The sequence below is a fragment of the Pelophylax lessonae genome (genome assembly GCF_965119305.1).
Source record: "Pelophylax lessonae genome assembly, chromosome: 4".
Taxonomy (NCBI): Eukaryota; Metazoa; Chordata; class Amphibia; order Anura; family Ranidae; genus Pelophylax; species Pelophylax lessonae.
Genome location: NC_138771.1, coordinates 658,173,417 through 658,193,282, shown reverse-complemented (window position 1 = coordinate 658,193,282; position 19,866 = coordinate 658,173,417). Strand labels below are relative to the sequence as shown.

Genomic DNA, 19,866 nt, shown 5'->3' with positions numbered 1-19,866 from the left:
GATCGGGATATTTGCTCCCCGAGTGTCATCCAGTGTATATGGGGGGTTGTGGTATGGTTAGGTGTGTAATGGGGGGGTTTGTACTGTGTGTCATGTGATCCTCAAATCTATTCTTCCTCCAGGTTGACATATTCAGTAAGCAGTTTTTGTTGATCCCCATACACCTGGAGGTGCACTGGTCTCTTGTCTGCGTTGATGTCGTTAAACGGACCATTACTTACTTTGATTCCCAGCGTACGCTGAACAGGCGCTGCCCGAAGGTGAGCTCTGCCGAGACCCATTGTGTGGTCTACATCCTATCTGTATACGTATTTCACGTCTCTATAACGCTCTTATCTGTAGACTACAGAACGGTCTTGGGCGCCACCTAGTGTGAGCTCGCTGTATTGACAGCCCATAGAAATAATAGCTGCTCCGCTGACTGGTTCAGTCCTGCCTATGGTCTATCATTAGACCAGGGTTTATCACCCTATTTCCAGTCAGGGCACCCTTGAAAATAATTTCCATTCTTGAGGCACAACAGTTAAGGCTTGGTTCACATTACTGCGTGTCGGAGAATGCGCACAAAATCAAATGCGTTCGCAACACGCACACAAACGCGTTGCTCTTTAGCAGACGCACAGGGGTGTCATTAATTCATAATGTTACTCCCATGCCTTAGAAAATGCAGAGCAGGGGTTATAAATGTCGGCTCACTCCAGAAGGCGGTGCTGGAAAGTGCGACAGTATGCATTTCCCACACTGCAGGTGAATGTACTGCCCTTGCGATCTGCATGCAGGTGCCAATGCATTAATGGCAGCCCGAGCGCAGATTACAAATGCAGTGTGTCTGAAGGCACCAAATAGCATTGTACCGCTGTATCATGCAGTTGTTGTGACTAGTTTTTTTAATAGTAGTGCATGCATTACTTTTTGTGCATTCCGTTGCATTTTGCAGCCCATTCAAATGAATAAGCTGGGAAATCATACTGTACGTTCCCTTTTCTGCTAACCTCTGCACCCCAATCCCACTCTGTGCACTTTGACCGCAGACCCCTTCTCTCCTTTGCACAGCAACCCCCCACTCTACTCCCCTCCACTCTCCCCTCTCTGCTTCCCCTCCACTCTCCCCTCTCTGCTTCCCCTCCACTCTCCCCCTCTCTGCTTCCCCTCCACTCTCCCCCCCTCTGCTTCCCCTCCACTCTCCCCCCTCTCTGCTTCCCCTCCACTCTCCCCCCTCTCTGCTTCCCCTCCACTCTCCCCCTCTCTGCTTCCCCTCCACTCTCCCCCTCTCTGCTTCCCCTCCACTCTCCCCCTCTCTGCTTCCCCTCCACTCTCCCCCTCTCTGCTTCCCCTCCACTCTCCCCCTCTCTGCTTCCCCTCCACTCTCCCCCTCTCTGCTTCCCCTCCACTCTCCCCCCACTCTACTCCCCTCCACTCTCCCCCCACTCTACTCCCCTCCACTCTCCCCTCACTCTACTCCCCTCCACTCTCCCCTCACTCTACTCCCCTCCACTCTCCCCTCTCTGCTTCCCCTCCACTCTCCCCCTCTTTGCTTCCCCTCCACTCTCCCCCTCTCTGCTTCCCCTCCACTCTCCCCCCTCTCTGCTTCCCCTCCACTCTCCCCCCTCTCTGCTTCCCCTCCACTCTCCCCCCTCTCTGCTTCCCCTCCACTCTCCCCCCTCTCTGCTTCCCCTCCACTCTCCCCCTCCACTCTCCCCCCACTCTACTCCCCTCCACTCTCCCCCTCTCTGCTTCCCCTCCACTCTCCCCCTCTCTGCTTCCCCTCCACTCTCCCCCTCTCTGCTTCCCCTCCACTCTCCCCCTCTCTGCTTCCCCTCCACTCTCCTCCTCTCTGCTTCCCCTCCACTCTCTGCTCCCCTCTCTGCTTCCCCTCCACTCTCTGCTCCCCTCTCTGCTTCCCCTCCACTCTCTGCTCCCCTCCACTCTCCACGCTCTCTGCTCCCCTCTCTGCTCCCCCCTCTGCACAGCAACCCCCCACTCTGCTCCCCTTCCACACCCATAGTTCCCTCTCTGTCCACCTCCACACCCCCTCTCTACTCACTCACTCCCAAAAATGCCCTCTTTGCTCACCTCCACACCCCCTGCTCACTTCCAAACTCCAGAACTCTCTCTGCTCACCTCCACACCCCCCCTGCGCTCACCTCCACTCCCCAAATATCCCTGTTAGCACACCTATGTACCACACACTCTCTCTGCTAACCTCTGCAAGCCAACCACCACCCTCTTTTGATTCCCTTTGCCCCCTGCTTTCCACTCATCAAAGCTTCAGGGCAGGACCATTCTTCTATTACAATCAATGCGGCTGTGCACGGTGTTGGCTGGTTACTGTCCTGTAGGGGGAGGTGGAGAGCTCAGGATTTAGAAAGCCACCTCCACCGGCCACTACTTTTCACTGCTGACTGCTCTGTGCTGATCGCGGAGCTGGAGTTCACTCGGATCTGATGGCGTTTTTCAACCAGGATGCCGCGGCACCCTGGTTGAGAAAGGCTATGCTAGACACATGTAAATGTTTGCGTTAACGTTTTTATGCATACAACTATTAGTGCAAACTTACAGCTATAAGTGTAAACTTATGATTATGGCCCTAAATACCCAGGATGCTAGATGGCAGGAGATGTTTGCATCTTGACAACTGAAGATACTAGGCAGCTTGAGTTGCTTACATCCTAGCAACCAAGGATGCTAGGCAGCTAGAAATCACTGTATTCTAGAGAACAGAGAAAGCTAGGCAGCAGGGGATGCCTGCTTTGCAGAAACCAAGGATGCTAGGCAGCAGGAGATGCCTGCGTTTTACAAACCAAGGATGCTAGGCAGCAGGAGATGCCTGCGTTTTACAAACCAAGGATGCTAGGCAGCAGGAGATGCCTGCGTTGTAGAAACCAAGGATGCTAGGCAGCAGGGGATGCCTACGTTGTAGAAACAAAGGATGCTAGGCAGCAGGAGATGCCTGCGTTGTAGAAATCAAGGATGCTAGGCAGCAGGGGTTGCCTGCGTTGTAGAAACCAAGGATGCTAGGCAGCAGGGGATGCCTGCGTTGTAGAAACCAAGGATGCTAGGCAGCAGGAGATGCCTGCGTTGTAGAAACCAAGGATGCTAGGCAGCAGGGGGATGCCTGCGTTGTAGAAACCAAGGATGCTAGGCAGCAGGGGATGCCTGCGTTGTAGAAACCAAGGATGCTAGGCAGCAGGAGATGCCTGCATTGTAGAAACCAAGGATGCTAGGCAGCAGGAGATGCCTGCGTTGTAGAAACCAAGGATGCTAGGCAGCAGGGGTTGCCTGCGTTGTAGAAACCAAGGATGCTAGGCAGCAGGAGATGCCTGCGTTGTAGAAACCAAGGATGCTAGGCAGCAGGAGATGCCTGCGTTGTAGAAACCAAGGATGCTAGGCAGCAGGAGATGCCTGCGTTGTAGAAACCAAGGATGCTAGGCAGCAGGGGGATGCCTGCGTTGTAGAAACCAAGGATGCTAGGCAGCAGGGGATGCCTGCGTTGTAGAAACCAAGGATGCTAGGCAGCAGGGGATGCCTGCGTTGTAGAAACCAAGGATGCTAGGCAGCAGGGGATGCCTGCGTTGTAGAAACCAAGGTTTCTAGGCAGCATGCAAATGCCTGTATCTTGGCAACCAAGGACATGAGGCAGTAGGAAAAAGTATTTGATATTACCTCGGCTAGTTGCCCTGTCTCCAAAGACTCGGTGAGTAGACCAGATGGGTCATTCACTTTGAGCTGCTTATTTTCTGTTCATGTTGGTTTTTGCCACAGGAGGTGTTAACACTGTTGGACTGAGCGCTGATAAGATACAGCTTTGAGTCATCAGCATGGTCAATAGTAAGAGTGGTCATTGGGGAAGAATTACCCCTTACAGATAAGCTAGAATGATCATTGGTGTCAGTGGGAACTTATCTGAGAAGAGGAAATTGCTCCTTGTTTAAAAAATAAAAAAAAAACTCCTAGCAATTTCTGGAAGAACCCTAGGGTTCTATGGAACCCTTGTTGAGAAACCCTGCTCTATAGTATGTCCCATCTCTCCTCCTTCAGCAGCTATATATAAAAGGATAATATGTGCCTAGGTGAATGGAGGAGCTGGTCCAGCATGGACAGTAATTACACACTCCCAAAAAAAGTGAAGGGTAATGATGGTGGTAAGGTGGGAGGAGCTGTGCTGGGGGAAAAGCACTTTGTAGAGGATCAATCCTTGGCAAGTTCAGAGGCATATTGCAAGTCAATAAAAAAAAATTAGTTTATGAAAGGTAAAACACTGCAAGCATTTAAAATACTTGTTGTTTCTTTCAGTGCTTTAATCGGGTTTTTCTTTTGGCATTCGGGTCTCTTTGAAATGACATTTCCATCCACATGGTGGCAACGCTGCTGTGATCCACTGCACAACAAAAAAACGGTGTCACCTTATTACAGAAAGTAGAAATAATTCTGGCCATAACGAGATTTCCCTTCCCTCCTTAGCACATAGCCAAATATCTGCAGGCTGAAGCTGTGAAGAAGGAGCGTGCAGAATATGTGGACGGCTGGCATGGATACTTCAAGATGGTGAGCGCAAGACAGCTCGTTTCATCTGTTTTTGTAAAACCCCAATGAGTGGGATTTATTATTTTTTTTCTTTTTAATTTCAGAATGTGGCAAGACAGAATAACGACAGCGACTGCGGAGCGTTTGTGTTGCAGGTGAGGTCGCTCGACCTCTAAGCTGCCATTCCTCAAGACAAAATATGGCCGCGTCCTACTTTAGGGTTGGAGGAGCAGCTTCCTACCTCTCCTTTTTGGTCCCTCCTCCACCTTTCCTACTATTTCTCCCTCTGCTTCTTATCTAAACCTTAACCCTCCTCTCCTCCTTCTCTCATTCCACAACCCCCTCGCCACATTACGACCCTCTCCTCCTATTCCCATTTTTATAGCATTCCTTTCCCTTCCCTACACTTTCCAAGACCAGCATACCATATTACAAACCCCCCGATCCCCCCCACCACCACCACCACCACCTTTTACACCATCCCTTTACCTTCCCTACCCTTTCCAAGACAAGCACATTACAACCCTCTCCTCCTATTCCCCTTTTTTATACCATCCCTTTCCCTTTCCAAGACATTACGACCCTCTCCTCCTATTCCCCTTTTTTATACCATTCCTTTCCCTTCCCTACCCTTTCCAAGACCAGCACATTACGACCCTCTCCTCCTATTCCTCTTTTTAAACCATCCCTTTCCCTTCCCTACCCTTTCCAAGACCAGCACATTACGACCCTCTCCTCCTATTCCCATTTTTATAGCATTCCTTTCCCTTCCCTACCCTTTCCAAGACCAGCACATTACGACCCTCTCCTCCTATTCCTCTTTTTAAACCATCCCTTTCCCTTCCCTACCCTTTCCAAGACCAGCACATTACGACCCTCTCCTCCTATTCCCATTTTTTTATACCATTCCTTTCCTTTCCCTTCCCTACACTTTCCAAGACCAGCATACCATATTACAACCCCCCCCCACCACCACCACCTTTTACACCATTACCTTCCCTTACCTACCCTTTCAAAGACCAGCCTATTATGACCCTCTTCTGCCCACTTTATACTATTCCCTTCCCTTTCCAAGACCAGCACACCACTTTACAACCCTCTCCTCCTAAGCCCCCCCCACCTTTTATACCATTCCCTTCCATAGTAAGGTTGAAAAAAGACACAAGTCCATCTGGCTCAACCAACAAAAAGAAAAACGTAAAGAAAACCCAACCATACAATCCCATATACACAATCCTATATCCACAGTTGATCCAGAGGAAGGCAAAAAAAAAACCCAGCAATGCCTATCCTTCCAAGACCAGAAAATTATGATCCTCTCCTCCTATTCTCCACTTTATACCATTCCCCGTCTCTACCCTTTTCATGATCATCACATCACATTACAACCCTCTCCTCCTATTCTTCCCTTAATACCATTCCCTTCCCTTCTCTACCTTTTCAACACCAGCACACCACATTACAACCTTCTCCTATTCTCCACTTTATACCATTCCCTTCTCTACCCTTTTCATGATCAGCACCTCACGTTACAACCCTCTCCTATTCTTCCCTTAATACCATTCCTTTCCCTTCTCTACCTTTTCAACACCAGCACACCACCTTACGACCTTCTCCTATTTCCCCCTTGTATATCATTCCCTACCTACCCATTCCGAGACCACCACATTATGACTTTTCTCCTATGCCTCCCCTTACTTTTCCCAAAAGGTTTACTTGTTACGATGCGTCTTGCTCAGTCTTGGCCCACCTCTGTGATCGCTGTAAAACCTTCCCTTTCCAAGACCAGCACACCACTTTATGACCTTCTCCTTCTATATTCTATTCCCCCCAAGCCCCCCACCCCCCCCCACCCCACCCTTGTACTATTATCTTCTCTTCCCTTCCCTACCCCTTTCAAGACCGGCATTACCACATTACAACCCTCTCCTCCTATTCCTCCCCTTTACAGTGGGCAAACTTACAAAATCTGCAGGGGATCAAATAATTATTTTCTCCACTGTATGCAAGTCTCCACCCCTTCCAGGACCAGCACACCACATTACGACCCTCTCCTCCTATCCCCCCCCCCCCCATACAATTTTCTACTTTTTACAAGACAAACATACCACATTATGACCCTCACCTTTATACCATTCCTTTCCAAGACCAACACTCCACATTATGACCCTTCCCTCCTATCCCCCCCCCCCTTTATATCATTCCCTTCCCTTCTCTACCTTTTCAACACCAGCACACCACATTACGACCTCCTCCTCTTATTTCCCCCTTCTATATCCTTCCCTACCTACCCATTCCAAGACCACCACATTTTGTCTTTTCTCCTTTGCCTCCCCTGACATTTCCCAAAAGATTTACTTGTTACGATGCACCTTTCTTTAGTCTTGGCCCACCTCTCTGATCTCTGTAAAACATTGTTATACAGGATTTATATAGCGCCCACCTCTCTGATCTCTGTAAAACATTGTTATACAGGATTTATATAGCGCCCACCTCTCTGATCTCTGTAAAACATTGTTATACAGGATTTATATAGCACCAACAGTTTGTGAAGCACTTTACAAAACTAAGGCACACATTACAGTTACAATACAATTTGATAAAAGAGGAATCGGAGGATCCTCCTCGTTAGAGCTTACAATCTAACATCACATAAATGTACCAGCCTTTCCCAATCATTTTTAGCACAGAGGAGCGCTTGATGTAAATGTCAAGTCACATTGAACCCTTGGGTTTCTACATCTAATGGTACATTAGCATATACACGAAGTTGTAGGCCTAAGAAATTATTTAGTAGGTAATGTGAAGCACTTGGCATATTTGACGACCAGGGCTGCTCGATAACTACAACACCTTTTTTAGTAGTTCTAATGAAGTGAAACAGACGATGATGATAATGGCCAAACAAAGCAGACGGTGAAAGTATTCCCTCACTTGGCAGGCTGTAAAGAAATGCCTGTTTAATGATCAGTGGAGTTGTCCCCATTACGCTGGTATTTAGTGATGTACCATCTTCCACTGGTGGTCAGAGGAGGAGGGACTTCTCTGGATGGGACTTCATGAAATGCTTTCTTACATTGGTGTTCAGTGGAGAAGGTTCTTGTAGGTTTGTTTAGGTTATAGAGGCTTTCCTTGTATAGGTAGTCAATGGAGAACAGCTGCCTTTTATAGGAGTGTTGGTGGTCAGTGGAGAAGGGCTTTATTATATAGGTGTAAAGATAGTGGAGATGGGCCTTCTGTTTTAGGTGGTCAGTGGAGAAAGGCTAAAGGCATTCTTATATGTGTAGTCAGTGGAGTAGGTCCTCCTATAAGTTTATACAGTATGTAGTATGTTGTTGTGTTTTTTTTTTTTTTTTTTTTTAAGTCCTTTTATGAGTGGTTAGTGGAGTAGCTGCTTTTTATATAGGTTTATATGTAGTCGGTGGAGTTGGTCCTTCTTATATACTGTAGGTGGTCAATATCTTATGTAGGTGATCTGTGGAGTAGGTCCTCCCAATATAGGTGGTCGATGGAGAAGGTCCTTCTTGTATAGGTGGTCGATGGAGAAGGTCCTTGTATAGGCGGTCGATGGAGAAGGTCCTTGTATAGGCGGTCGATGGAGAAGGTCCTTGTATAGGTGGTCGATGGAGAAGGTCCTTCTTGTGTAGGTGGTCGTTGGAGAAGGTCCTTCTTGTGTAGGTGGTCGATGGAGAAGGTCCTTGTGTAGGTGGTCGATGGAGAAGGTCCTTGTATAGGTGGTCGATGGAGAAGGTCCTTCTTGTGTAGGTGGTCGTTGGAGAAGGTCCTTCTTGTGTAGGTGGTCGTTGGAGAAGGTCCTTCTTGTGTAGGTGGTCGATGGAGAAGGTCCTTGTGTAGGTGGTCGATGGAGAAGGTCCTTGTGTAGGTGGTCGTTGGAGAAGGTCCTTCTTGTGTAAGTGGTCGATGGAGAAGGTCCTTCTTGTGTAAGTGGTCGATGGAGAAGGTCCTTCTTGTGTAGGTGGTCGATGGAGAAGGTCCTTCTTGTGTAAGTGGTCGATGGAGAAGGTCCTTCTTGTGTAAGTGGTCGATGGAGAAGGTCCTTCTTGTGTAAGTGGTCGATGGAGAAGGTCCTTCTTGTGTAAGTGGTCGATGGAGAAGGTCCTTCTTGTGTAAGTGGTCGATGGAGAAGGTCCTTCTTGTGTAAGTGGTCGATGGAGAAGGTCCTTCTTGTGTAAGTGGTCGATGGAGAAGGTCCTTCTTGTGTAAGTGGTCGATGGAGAAGGTCCTTCTTGTGTAAGTGGTCGATGGAGAAGGTCCTTCTTGTGTAAGTGGTCGATAGGAGAAGGTCCTTCTTGTGTAAGTGGTCGATAGGAGAAGGTCCTTCTTGTGTAAGTGGTCGATAGGAGAAGGTCCTTCTTGTGTAGGTGGTCGATAGGAGAAGGTCCTTCTTGTGTAGCTGGTCGATAGGAGAAGGTCCTTCTTGTGTAGCTGGTCGATAGGAGAAAGTCCTTCTTGTGTAGCTGGTCGATAGGAGAAGGTCCTTCTTGTGTAGCTGGTCGATAGGAGAAGGTCCTTCCTGTGTAGCTGGTCGATAGGAGAAGGTCCTTCCTGTGTAGCTGGTCGATAGGAGAAGGTCCTTCCTGTGTAGCTGGTCGATAGGAGAAGGTCCTTCCTGTGTAGCTGGTCGATAGGAGAAGGTCCTTCCTGTGTAGCTGGTCGATAGGAGAAGGTCCTTCCTGTGTAGCTGGTCGATAGGAGAAGGTCCTTTCTGTGTAGCTGGTCGATAGGAGAAGGTCCTTTCTGTGTAGCTGGTCGATAGGAGAAGGTCCTTCCTGTGTAGCTGGTCGATAAGAGAAGGTCCTTCCTGTAAAGCTGGTCGTTGAAGGTCCTTCTTGTATAGCTGGTCGTTGGAGAAGGTCCTTGTATAGGCGGTCGACGGAGAAGGTCCTTCTTGTATAGGCGGTCGACGGAGAAGGTCCTTCCTGTATAGGCGGAGAGATAATCAGTGGAGAAGAGCCTTCTTCTGTAGGTGGTCAATACAGAAGGATCTTCTTGTTAAGGTGGAACCCCTGGTTTCTACAGCTTGCAATAAATTAATTTAAACAGTAAGTTGTGGAAATAAAATAAGGAATATAGGTCATTGTGAAATGTGAAAATTATAGTTTTCCTTCAGTTGGTCAGTAAAGAAATGCCCATTTACTTTTACAGGCAGGGAAAAATGCCCCATTACACTGATCGTCAGAGAAGAGACCTCTTTGATTTGTGGTCTGTAAAATGCTTCCTTGCACTGTTGGTCAGTGGAGGTGCCTCTGGTGTAGATGTGGTCAGCAGAGAAAGGACTTCTTTTATAGGTGTAGTGGTGGTCTATGGCCTTATTTTAAAAGTGTTTAATGTAGAAGGACTTTCTTGTATACTTGTATATTTGGTCAATGAAGAAAGGGCTTCTTGTATAGGTGTAGAGGTGGGTAGTGGAGAATGATCACTTTTATATAGGATTTTTTTTTAAAGGTAGGAAAGATGGAATTTTAACAGTGCAAAAAGACCAACAGTTATAAAAAAAAAAAAAAGTATAACAAAATTTTATTGAGACATTTCTATTTAAAATGTTACATCTAATAAAAACATGACACAATAGTCATAAGATTAGTATATGTATGCAGTGACTCCCGATCTACATGTTTCGCCAACCAATGGCTTCTTCAGAAGACTTTTAAGTCCAGCATACAAAAACGCTATGAAATTGAAAAACCTATTAATCACAATCAATACAGGTAAATTTTTACAACTTTGCAAATCAATATTTTCTTAAACATGCATAGGAGTCAATGGTCATCATAGTGAAGCCTTCTCATCTAACTGTGCAAAAAAATCACGTGCTATGTATTAGGAGAGTGGTCGGGGGGAGATATCAGTGAAACCGCAGGGAGGGATATGGAATCCACATAGAGGTCTATATACAGTAAGCGAAGCACTATATTGCAAAAAAAAAAAAGTATGTGTGTATATGTATATATATATATATATATATATATATATATATATATATATATATATATATATATGTATATGTGTGTGTGTGTGTGTATATATATATATATATATATATATATATATATATATATATATATATATATATATAATATATTCTGATGTGTATATAAAGCCAACACAATGGAAAAATCAACCCACCATGAATGCCAGGTCTAAACCAGAGAAGAAAAATGGAACCAGACAGGACCAGAGGGAGGATTGCCAAAGAATATGTACTGTATTTTCTGGCGTATAAGACTACTTTTGAATCAAAAAAATCCTCCAAAAATGGGGGGTCGTCTTATACGCCAAGTATAATATCTCCGAGGTACCCCAAGTATAAGTAATACCGGTAGATGTAATCTCTCATAATATCTCCAAGGTAACCGAAGTATAAGTATTACCGGTAGATGTAATCTCTCAAGACGCTGGCTGTGTGGGAATCCTGTACCGGTATACCGTATGTACCGTAGCTTTGGCTACATACAGTATACCGCGCTGAGCCAATCACAGAGAGCAATGTATTCTATTATTGAATGCAAAGCCTGCTCGGATTGGCGGAGTAACATCAGCCCGCCTCTCTGACTCTGCCAATCCGAGCAGGCTTTGCATTAAATAGAATACATCGCTCTGTGATTGGCTCAGCGCGGTACACTGTATGTAGCTGAAGCTACGGTACATACGGTATACAAGTACAGGATTCTCGCACAGCCAGCGTCTTGAGATTACATCTACTGGTAATACTTATACTTAGGGTACCTTGGAGATAATATGAGAGATTACATGTATTACAGTACTTCGGGTACCTTGGAGATCTATGAGAAATCTGATGTTTTTCAATGGTGTTGCCTTGCTTCGGAAGGGAGGTAGTCTTATACAGCAAGTATAGCCCAAAACCTATGTTTTAACTTTAAAATTAGGGGGTCGTCTTATACGCCCAGTCGTCTTATACGCCCAGTCGTCTTATACGCCCAGTCGTCTTATACGCCCAGTCGTCTTATACGCCCAGTCGTCTTATACGCCGGAAAATACGGTAAGTCGGGTCAATTCTAAGGATATATCCTAGATTACAGTCTTCAGTGGATGACTTGAAAGCAGTGGGTGACTTTAAGGTAAATATCTCTCCCCCTAAATTTGGAGATAAAGCATAAATAATACTAATATACAAAAATCCTCCCGGCAAGTTGGTCAGAAAGTGAACAGCTGGCGAAAAGTTCCCCATCAAGCTGGTCAGGGCCTACAGTTAATGCTAATACTAATCGGACATTGCTTGCAACACTATTACCTCTGGTAAGTACTCTGGCATTCAGATAGTCTCTCCTGGACAGGTCACAACAAAAAATAACCCTCTGCAGGGTCCTTTTATACCACCACCTGAATCTGTGTCTAATGGCCCAGATGGAGGGGGTACGGGCATCAGGAAGGCCGCCGCGCCTGCGCAGTGGCAAACATATATGTGATGTCGTGCTCATGCTTGATGGACATCCAACGCCATGTTGGAAAGTCTGCTAGAAAGTAAATCCCTATTCTCAAATCACATATAGAAGATGCCGATCCCTGAAGGACCTGCAGTCTAGACCAAAGTCCATCACACAGGGAATTACTGGTACAGCACCGTGTTTAACCACTTAAGCCCCGGAAGATTTTACCCCCTTCCTGACCAGGGGGTATTTTGCGATTCGGCACTGCGTGACTTTAACGGACAATTGCGCAGTCGTGCGACGCTGTACCTAAATGAATTTGACGTCCTTTTTTTCCCACAAACAGAGCTTTCTTTTGGTGGCATTTGATCACCTGTGCGATTTTTTGATCACGCGCTATAAACAAAAAAAGAGCGTCAAATTTTGCAAAAATAACAATATTTTTCAAATTTTTTTATATGAAATTCCCCCAAAAAAAAAAAGTAAAAATCAAAATTTTTTTAAATTTTCGGCCAATTTGTTTTATGCTACCTATGTTTGGTAAAAAAAATCGCAAAAAGCGTATTTTGATTGGTTTGCGCAAAAGTTATCGCGTTTACTAACAAAGGGAAAGATTTTTGTCATTTTTGTTGTTTTTTTTTTTTAACGCGTAATGGCGGCGATCTGCGATTTTTTTTTTTTTTGCGGTACTGCGACATTGGGGCGGACAGATCGGACCCTTGACTGACATTTGTGACACTTTTGGGGTTACCAGTGACATTTCTACAGTAATCAGTGCTATACATATGCACTATTACTGTAAAAATACACTGGTTGTGAAGGGGTTAACTTTATTTGGGAGGGAGGGGCTGTGTGTATCCCTAGGGGCGTGCTTTCTACTGTGATTGGCTGTGGCTTGAGCTGTAAGGACACTGATCAACGGATCTACATACTAGATCCGTTTGATCAGTGTCTTTACAGCGAGGAGAATGACAGGTCGCCTGACTTTCTCCCTCTCCCCCGCCGAGTGACCGGCGGACATCGGGTCCGCTGGTCACACGCGCGGGGGGGTCCGTGACCACGCGGGAGCGGGAGCGCGCCTCCGGGGGCGCGCGCTCGCTCCCTAGACCCTCACAAGTTAGTGACGTAGCCCTACGTCACTTTGCCTGTGAGGGGCTGACTGCCGACGTAGATCAGCGTTAGGCAGTCGGCAAGTGGTTAAAAAAAAAAAAAAATGCAGCTTCATGATGAATGCCAAAGAGATTTTGTCCATTAGGTAATACAAATATACAAATATAAACCGAGGTTTTATGCTAACTGTCAATCTGTGGGTATAGTTTACTACACGGAAAGTGTAAGGCCTGTTATGTGGGAAAAACAAAGAGTCAGAGACCATGTTTCTTTGGTTACGAAAATAAATTAGAGGCTTCCATAAGCTGACGTATAGCCTGTACCATGGCTTCCAAGCATCTAAAATTAATTTTTTTGCCTTAGAATGTAAAACTAAACATGAAAGAGGGGATGTGGACAGGCAGCTTTTGCAGCGTGAAACTAAGTAAATCCATACGTTAACAGCGACTAAATATCCTGGCCTAAATGAATCAATTGGCTTTAAGCCCTTTCTGTGACTTGGCGTTGCTCTAAGAACAAAGGTTTGTTTATATTCCATAAACTATATTGTTAGTACAGAGTTCTTTGATTTCTGTGACATATATTTCATATATCTTGTTTTCTTGCTTTTATTTTATGGTTTTGTTTTTCTCTATAGCACTCGATTACAAATTGTCTATTAATGTCTCTTTTGTAATTGGTTGTAACTCAGAAATGCATTTGATTCTTAAATGGTTATCAGGAAGCCCTTTATTGTTTATAAAGTTGGTTAGTTTACTGATTGGTGATATAAAAGGACCCCGCAGAGGGTTATTTTTTGTTGTGACCTGTCCAGGAGAGACCGTCTGAATGCCAGAGTACTTACCAGAGGTAGTGTTGCAAGCAATGTCCGATTAGTATTAGCATTAACTGTATGCCCTGACAGCAAGGGAAGCACTGTATTGCAAATAAAAAAAGAGGATATATATATAAATCAACCTTTATGTGGATTCCATATCCCTCCCTGCGGTTTCACTGATATCTCCTCCCGACCACTCGCCTAATATGCAGCGCATGATTTTTTGCACAGTTAGGTAAGAAGGCTTCACGATGTCTCATATGCATGTTTGGGAAAAGAATGATTTGCAAAGTTGCAAATATTTACCTGTATTGATTGTGAGATGTTTTTCAAATTACATAGCGTTTTTGTATGCCGGACTCATTAAAGACTCCTGAAGAAGCAATTGGTTGACGAAACATGTAGAGCGGGAGTCACTGCGCACGCATACTAATCGTATGACTATTGTGCCATGTTTTTATTATATGTAAAATTTTAAATAGAAATGTCTCAATAAAATTTTGTTAATCTTTTTATAACTTTGGGTCTCTCTACACTGTTAAAATCGCATCTTTCCTACCCTTCAAACATATTTTTTGACCAAGGGATGTGGTGCGTCTAATTTCTTGACACCTGGCAACATACCTTTGTATACACCTTTTTATAGGAGTTCAGTGGGAGAAGGGCCACCTTGTGCACGTGGCCAGTGGGAGAAGGGCCACCTTGTGCACGTGGCCAGTGGGAGAAGGGCCACCTTGTGCACGTGGCCAGTGGGAGAAGGGCCACCTTGTGCACGTGGCCAGTGGGAGAAGGGCCACCTTGTGCACGTGGCCAGTGGGATAAGGGCCACCTTGTGCACGTGGCCAGTGGGAGAAGGGCCAGCTTGTGCACGTGGCCAGTGGGAGAAGGGCCACCTTGTGCACGTGGCCAGTGGGAGAAGGGCCACCTTGTGCACGTGGCCAGTGGGAGAAGGGCCACCTTGTGCACGTGGCCAGTGGAGAAGGGCCACCTTGTGCACGTGGCCAGTGGGAGAAGGGCCACCTTGTGCACGTGGCCAGTGGGAGAAGGGCCACCTTGTGCACGTGGCCAGTGGGATAAGGGCCACCTTGTGCACGTGGCCAGTGGGAGAAGGGCCAGCTTGTGCACGTGGCCAGTGGGAGAAGGGCCACCTTGTGCACGTGGCCAGTGGGAGAAGGGCCACCTTGTGCACGTGGCCAGTGGGAGAAGGGCCACCTTGTGCACGTGGCCAGTGGAGAAGGGCCACCTTGTGCACGTGGCCAGTGGGAGAAGGGCCACCTTGTGCACGTGGCCAGTGGGAGAAGGGCCACCTTGTGCACGTGGCCAGTGGGATAAGGGCCACCTTGTGCACGTGGCCAGTGGGAGAAGGGCCAGCTTGTGCACGTGGCCAGTGGGAGAAGGGCCACCTTGTGCACGTGGCCAGTGGGAGAAGGGCCACCTTGTGCACGTGGCCAGTGGGAGAAGGGCCACCTTGTGCACGTGGCCAGTGGAGAAGGGCCACCTTGTGCACGTGGCCAGTGGTGAAGGTTCATCTTTACACAGTAGGTTGTCAGCAGAGAAGAGTTACCTTATATAGGTGCTGTAGAGGTGTTCAGTGGAGCAGGGCCTTTTTATATAGGTGGTCAGTGGAGAAAGGACTTGTGTAGATGCTCGGTGGAGAAGGTCTATCTTACATAGGTGGTCAGAGGAGATGGACCGTTTTTATTTATTTATATATATATATATATATATATATATATATATATATATATATATATATATATATATATATATATATATATATATGTCAATACAGAAAGTATTTCACAAAAGTGAGTACACCCCTCACATTTTTGTAAATATTTTATTCTATCTTTTCATGTGAAAACACTGAAGAAATGAGACTTTGCTACAATGTAAAGTAGTGAGTGTACAGCTTGTATAACAGTGTAAATTTGCTGTCCCTTCAAAATAACTCAACACACAGCCATTATTGTTTTAACCGCTGGCAACAAAAGTGAGTACACCCCTAAGTGAAAATGTCCACATTGGGTCAAATGTTTCAATATTTTGTGTGGCCACCATTATTTTCCAGCACTGCCTTAACCCTCTTGGGCATGGAGTTCACCAGAACTTTACAGGTCGCCACTGGAGTCCTCTTCCACTCCTCCATGACGATATCACGGAGCTGGTGGATGTTGAAGACCTTGCTCTCTTCCACCTTTTGAGGATGCCCCACAAATGCTCAATAGGATTTAGGTCTGGAGACATGCTTGGCCAGTCCATCACCTTTACCCTCAGCTTCTTTAGCAAGACAGTGGTTGTCTTGGAGGTGTGTTTGGGGGTCATTACCATGTTGGAATACTGCCCTGCAGCCCGGTCTCTGAAGGGAGGGGATCATGCTCTGCTTCAGTATGTCACAGTACATGTTGGCATTCATGGTTCCCTCAATGAACTGTAGCTCCCCAGTGCCGGCAGCACTCATGCAGCCCCAGACCATGACACTCCCACCACCATGCTTGACTTGTCTTTGTACTCCTCACCTGGTTGCTGCCACACACGCTTGACACCATCTGAACCAAATAAGTTTAACTTGGTCTCATCAGACCACAGGACATGGTTCCAGTAATCCATGTCCTTAGTCTGTTTGTCTACAGCAAACAGTTTGCGTGCTTTCTTGTGCATCATCTTCAGAAGAGGCTTCCTTCTGGGACCACAAAAAATGCAGACCAATTGGATGCAGTGTGTGGCGTATGGTCTGAGCACTGTCAGGCTGACCCCCCACCCCTTCAACCTCTGCAGCAATGCTTTTTTAAATTAAGTTGCACCTCCCAACCACTGATAATGGCAACTTAACCCAACTCGCTGTTTTTTTTCTTTTAACTTTTGTAGTAGTGGTGAAATGTTTAGCCTGACATATTTGTTGAGATTAGGGTGAACTACTATCCCCAGGTAACTAAATTACTCCACTATTTTTATTTGTGACGCCATATGTGGCGTAAAGCAAGTGGGCCCAGTGGTAATCGTGTAGACTTATCCCAGTTTATTTGGAAGCCTGAGAAGGACCCAAACTTTTGTATTAACGCAATAAAGTTTAAGTCATCAGTGTCCCCTAAAAAAAGTAGTGCATCTGCGTTTAATGCTATTTTTTTTCCTCCCCATCTCTCTTAAACCTGTGAATGTTGGGGTCTTCTCTAATAGCCGCTGCTAATCGCTCCACCGCCAAAGCAAAGAGAAGGGGGGATAAGGGGCACCCCTGTCTAGTTCCTCATTTCACTTCACCAACTTGGATTATTGTGTTCTCATCCATCACATAAAATTCAGATTAACAAAACATTGAACTTAAGGCTGTAATGTAACAAAATAGGTAAAAAGTCAAGGGGGTGAATACTTTTGCAAGGCACTGTATCTGGCAAAGGGTGTGAGTGACCTTGGACCCTGAGGACAGTACCTTTTTATATACATCTAGGGAGGAGTCAAGTGCATTATTAAAATAACCTAGAGCCAATATAAGGGTTTGGGGGTGATTAGCTATAAACCGAGACAGTCTGCAGAAATGCTGGCAGCACTCATACGTCTACCAAAGACAACCTCTGGATATGACGCTGAGCATGTGGACTCAACGTCTTTGGTTGACCATGGCGAGGCCTGTTCTGAGTGGAACCTATCCTGTTAAACTGTTGTATGGTCTTGGACACCGTGCTGCAGCTCAGTTTCAGGGTCTTGGCAATCTTCTCATAACCTAGGCCATCTTTATGTAGAGCAACAATTCTTTTTTTTCAGATTCGCAGAGTTCTTTACCATGAGGTGCCATGTTGAACTTCCAGTGACCAGTATGAGAGAGTGAGAGCGATAAACAAATTTTAACACACCTGATCCCCATTCACACCTGAGACCTTGTAACGCTAACGGATCACATGACACTGGGGAGGGAAAATGGCTAATTGGGCCCAATTTGGAAGTTTTCACTTAGGGGGTGTGCTCACTTTTGTTAGACATTAATGGCTGTGTGTTGAGTTATTTTCAGGGGACAGCAAATTTACTGTTATACAAGCTGTACACTCACTACTTTACATTGTAGGAAAGTGTCATTTCTTCAGTGTTGTCACCTGAAAAGATAGAATAAAATATTTACAGAAATGTGAGGGGGTGTACTCACTTTTGTGAGATACTGTATGTAGATGGTCGGTGGAGAAGGTCCATCTTTTCTCAGAAGAGAAGGGTTGTCTTATAGCGCTTTTCCACTGCATGGAACTGAACGGTTCGGCTCGCTTTTGTGCTTTTCCACTGCATGGTACCGCATGGTATAGTGTAGGAACGGTACGGCGGCGCTTTTCCACTGCATGGAACTGAACGGTTCGGCTCGCTTTTGTACTTTTCCACTGCTGGTACCGCATGGTATGGTGTAGGAACGGTACGGCGGCGCTTTTCCACTGCATGGAACCGAACGGTACGGCTCTCAAAAACAGTACCTACTCGATTGTGGTTCCAACAGGTACTATACCCGGTACCATATCCCACAATCCTTTGCATGCAGTCACTACTAGCCACTGATTGGTCAGAGAATCCCACCCACCCCGTTGTTATCCCACCCACTTAACTTTAGTACTACTTTAGTGGAAAAGCAAACCATACCATACCGTACCGAACCGTTCCAACACCGTACCATGCGGTACCAGCAGTGGAAAAGCAAACCAGGCCGAGTAGAGCCGAGCAGGTACTTGCAGTGCCATTATTTAGGTGGTGTAGAGGTGGTCAGGGGAGAAGGTTTTTCTTGGGTGGTCAGGGGAGAAGGGCCTTATATAAGGGAATAGGTGGCCAGTATAGAAGAGCCTTCTTTTATAGATGGCCGTTAACAATGGGTTTTCTTGTACAGGTGGTCAGCAGGGAAGAATGTCCCATCGATCATGCATGTCAGTGGTTGTGTCTGATTGGAGAGGCAGAAATTTCTCAAGAAATCCCTAGCAACCTCTGGAGGAACCCTAAGATTGCATAGAACCCTTGTTGAGATAGGCTGATGTACAGTATATGCTGTAATTTGGAACTCGCTTACGTGCCATTATCTTGACTTTATGACCAGCAGAAATATGAATAATTGAAAAAAAAAAGATGGCTGCTCTTATGTCTTGTATGTCTTTGTCTTTGCAGTACTGCAAGTTCCTGGCACTGGAGCTGCCATTTTCCTTCGGCCAGCAGGATATGCCTAAACTGAGGCGCCAGATGTACAAGGAACTGTGTCATTGTAAGCTGACCGCGTGAAAAGAAGTAACCAGGCCCAAGCGTCCGGACTGAGCCAGAGTCCCGTGGTATTATGACAGAGGGGCTCTCCGTGATCTATCACTGCCCCGCTCTGTGCCCGTACTGTGAGGGGGGGACACCCCTTACTCTACACCAAGGCTTTTTCAGCCTCCACTTGTACATTGTTTTATGGAGTCGCGGGGGGGTTTTTTCTAAATGCCCCATTCCTAAGGGTTCCCTTCTCGTCTCCGCAGACAGTCTTGTGTCTGTGTCCTGCCGAAAAAACTTTTCTCAGACTATGTTACGCCCACTTCTTCATCCTATGTGTCTTTTTTTTGTTTTTTATTGTTTTTGTTTTTTTATTTTTTTTTTTTCTTATTTAAACGGTTTCTGGGAAAAGAAAAAAAAAACATTTGTAGGTCTTTTTTTTTTTTTTTTGGCAGAAAAGAAGAAAAAGTTAAAAACAAATAAAATGTTCTATAGAAATCCTGTCTGAAAAGTGGCAGTTTTAAAAATTTTCTCTTTTTGATATCTGCTGCGGTTGCATCTCGTTGGCAAACCTATGTTTGGTCGAGGAAGAGGGTGGAGCTCAATGAAGTAAGTCGTTGTTTGGGTCTGTTCTGGGGAGGGGCTTACAGTTAAATATTTGGTTCGCCAACCTATATTTGGTAAAGGGGGTGGAGCTCAATAAAGTAAGTCTTTGTTTGGGTCGGTTCTAGGGAGGGGCTTATAGTTACAAATATTTGGATAACCAACCTATATTTAGTCGAAGAGGAGAGTGGAGCTCAATGC

At 45.9% G+C, this 19,866-nt stretch overlaps 1 protein-coding gene across 1 annotated transcript in view; it reads left to right on the top strand.

Moving 5' to 3' along the window:
* The window catches only part of SENP3 (SUMO specific peptidase 3), a 50,434-nt gene extending 30,874 nt beyond the window's left edge, over positions 1–19,560 (top strand). The window contains 4 exon segments of the mRNA XM_082256898.1: positions 123–260; positions 4,462–4,545; positions 4,629–4,679; positions 18,985–19,560. Of these exon segments, the coding sequence (XP_082113024.1) occupies positions 123–260; positions 4,462–4,545; positions 4,629–4,679; positions 18,985–19,095 (384 nt within the window). The 3' untranslated portion in view covers positions 19,096–19,560.
* The last annotated feature ends 306 nt before the right edge of the window (positions 19,561–19,866 follow it).